The sequence below is a fragment of the Etheostoma cragini genome, chromosome 4 (genome assembly GCF_013103735.1).
Source record: "Etheostoma cragini isolate CJK2018 chromosome 4, CSU_Ecrag_1.0, whole genome shotgun sequence".
NCBI lineage: Eukaryota > Metazoa > Chordata > Actinopteri > Perciformes > Percidae > Etheostoma > Etheostoma cragini.
This window is the reverse complement of record NC_048410.1, coordinates 1,886,667-1,889,489: the sequence shown is the minus strand read 5'-3', so window position 1 is coordinate 1,889,489 and position 2,823 is coordinate 1,886,667. Positions and strand designations below refer to the sequence as shown.

The window sequence follows — 2,823 nt, the reverse complement described above, 5'->3', positions numbered from 1 at the left end:
TACACTATGACCCCCCCAGACCCCTCAGGTCATCTGGGTCAGTTCTACTTTCTGTCCCCAGAGTCAGAACCAAACAGGGGGAAGCAGAGTCCAGTTTCTATGCTCCTCATATCTGGAATAAACTCCCAGAAAGCTGCAGGTCCGCTGCTACTCTCAGTTCTTTTAAATCAAGGCTGAAGACCTTTCTTTTTGATGCTGCCTTTCTTTAAATGACTGCTCATTTCTTTAAATTTCTTATTCTGCACTGTAACTTTTATTCTTGTGTTCTATGTGTCTTAATGTTCTCATTTTTAATTCACGTGTTTTATCTGTTTTTATTTTTTAACCGTTTTTTAACAGATTTTGTGTAAAGCACTTTAAATTGCCTTGTTGCTGAAATGTGCTCTACAAATAAAGCTGCCTTGCCTAAGTGCAATATCTGGATACTTTTACCTAAGTTATACTACCAAAACACGTAGGTCTTTCTTTTTTTAACGTACTTGTTTTAAATGATTGTCATTATGTCCGCAAACTTGCCTCGAGTTACTTCAACGTTGCAAACAAGTGTGTGTAACAAATTCGTCGTATGATATGTTTGATACAGGTTTGTGGTGATATTATTAGTAGTGCATTCCCCCTAAAAGACACAGTTAAAAATGGAGTTGTATGCGACCGTGTGGGACAAACCATTGACTCGCGCTCAGGTAAGCAGCAGCCTGTCAACTGCCAACTTCCCGGTTGCTCCGCCGTCGTTAGCCTGGGGGCTAACTACCAAACTAACTAATTAACTAACTAGCTAGCGGGGTCCCCGAGCTGTCGCACCCCGGACTTCAGGAGCTTTTTCCTCACCTCGTTTGTTTTTCGTGCCGTTCTTCTTCGCCGTCAAGAGCTCCTGGTCGATCTTCTTCTCTAAGAAATCCTGTTTTTTGGCTAACATCTCCTCCGTCTCTCGGAGTTTCTGGATAGCTTCCTGGGGTGTCGGCGCTTTCCCACCCTTGCCACCGCTGCCGAACAACTTACCAAACACCGACATGTTGCTATTAAATGTAAACAGTGTGTTAACCGAGTGTGTTAACCGTACGCGAACAGCTGGTACTTTCTGTTACCGAACAGGTAACGTTAATCGTTAAAGTGCTCTGTTGCCGTTTCCCCGTCAACTACCGTCGCCGAGCCGGAGGGGCTGCCGCTGCTGTTGTTGTTTTGTCTCTTCTTCCGCTATTCCAGAAAGGCCTCGTGATGTCATTACGTCATTACGTGACTCACACCGTGACTCACGTCTACGGAGACATCATGTTTTTCATCATTAAGTCTATTTATATGGAGGTATTTCACAACTGAGCAAGAGGTGTTATTAACCCTGATGTTGTCTGCGGGTCAAATTTAACCCGTTTTCAAATTTTCTTTTAATATCCGAAATAAAGGAAGTGTAAATACGGGTGAAAGATGTTGGAAAAAGTGGCAAAATCAATGAAAAAAACTTTTTGGGGATTAAAAAAAATTCGTTAAAAGCAACAAAAACGTTGAGATAAGGGGAAATGTTTGTCAAGGTCAAAGGGAAGACAACAAAAGGGTTAAAGTAACCTCGTGTGGGGTTGTCCCTGCTCTTGTGTTCTTTGGTAAGATGTCTGCACATCAAAATGTTCCAATATTGTTTTTTTTAAAAACAAAATCAGACAATTACTAGATTATTTAATTTTAATTGCCCAAAGATTCGGAAAAATATCAAAGCTATTAAAAACATCCCCTGCTTCCAGGTCAACAAAAAATCAGTGGTGAGACCTGAGACAGATTGACAAAATAAAATAGAAATTGTATGAACTAATAAATTATATACTATAATAAAAAAAGGAGTTCAAAGAAAGAGTGAAGTTACATTTGAAAGGGAGGCTACTACAGTGAAGAGTCCTGTGATGCATTTAAGTTCACCCTTAATCATACATGCTTCACTCCTGTCAAAGTCTATAACACGGGTACTATACTTAAATATTTGTTCTTTTATTTTATTCATAGTATTATTTCCTGTATATTGTATGTATGTATATGTTTTCTAGTATTTCATTTATATTCTGTGCTTTGTGACTGATTTTGCTGCTGTAACACTGGAATTTCCCATTTTTCTTGAGATCAATAAACATCTATCTATCTGTCTATCTATCTATCTATCCATCTATCTATCTATCTATCTATCTATCTATCTATCTATCTATCTATCTAGCTACTGCTCTTAACACTATTCTCAGTCGGCATTATGAGCAAGACAAGATTAAATGTTTTAACATTATTTCGTACTGAAAACGTCTGAAAGAGAATAAACTATGGTTTAGGAGATTATAGGGGATCATGTGATGTCTGTTAAACTACCATCAAACAAACAAACTGTGCATTTCTAAAGAATATCGAAGGAGGGAGCGGCCTCCAACCTTTCTGAACTATGAATAATGAATAAAAGCAGTTGTAAAGGGGCATGAAAGAACATTTCCAGAACATACATGGACACATTTTCATGTTTGAATACACAGCCTATAATCTCACATTTGATTTAGTTCATGTGTTTATTTAATGCTACGTCCTCGTAGCTCACTGAGTCAGTGATTAGCCAAGATGACACAGAATGGTGGCTTCAAGTCAGTTGCAAGAGTCTAAAGGCCAGCCCAGCTCCTTCAGAAAACTACGCCTCCCATGGTGCACTGTGGCATGCTTTTCCAGTTGAAGATGCGGATGAGCTGAACGCCAACCAATCAGGGCCTGAGTTGTCGGAGGAACTGGAGGAGAGGCTCCAACCTGGAGGAAAGAAGCATGGGTGGTGTGAAGGTTTGGTTTGTTGACAGACAGACAGACAGACAG

General features: G+C 39.7%; 2 protein-coding genes across 2 annotated transcripts in view; one reads left to right on the top strand and one right to left on the bottom strand.

The window, feature by feature from the left end:
* The window catches only part of chmp4ba (charged multivesicular body protein 4Ba), an 11,018-nt gene extending 9,824 nt beyond the window's left edge, over positions 1-1,194 (bottom strand). Inside the window, exon 1 of the mRNA XM_034869925.1 lies at positions 829-1,194. Coding sequence (XP_034725816.1) covers positions 829-1,012 — 184 coding nt within the window. The 5' untranslated portion in view covers positions 1,013-1,194. The remainder of the gene's footprint in view (positions 1-828) is intronic.
* The window catches only part of LOC117943383 (uncharacterized protein C20orf85-like), a 14,171-nt gene that overhangs the window by 8,323 nt on the left and 3,025 nt on the right, over positions 1-2,823 (top strand). The gene's annotated exons all lie outside the window — the stretch shown is intronic.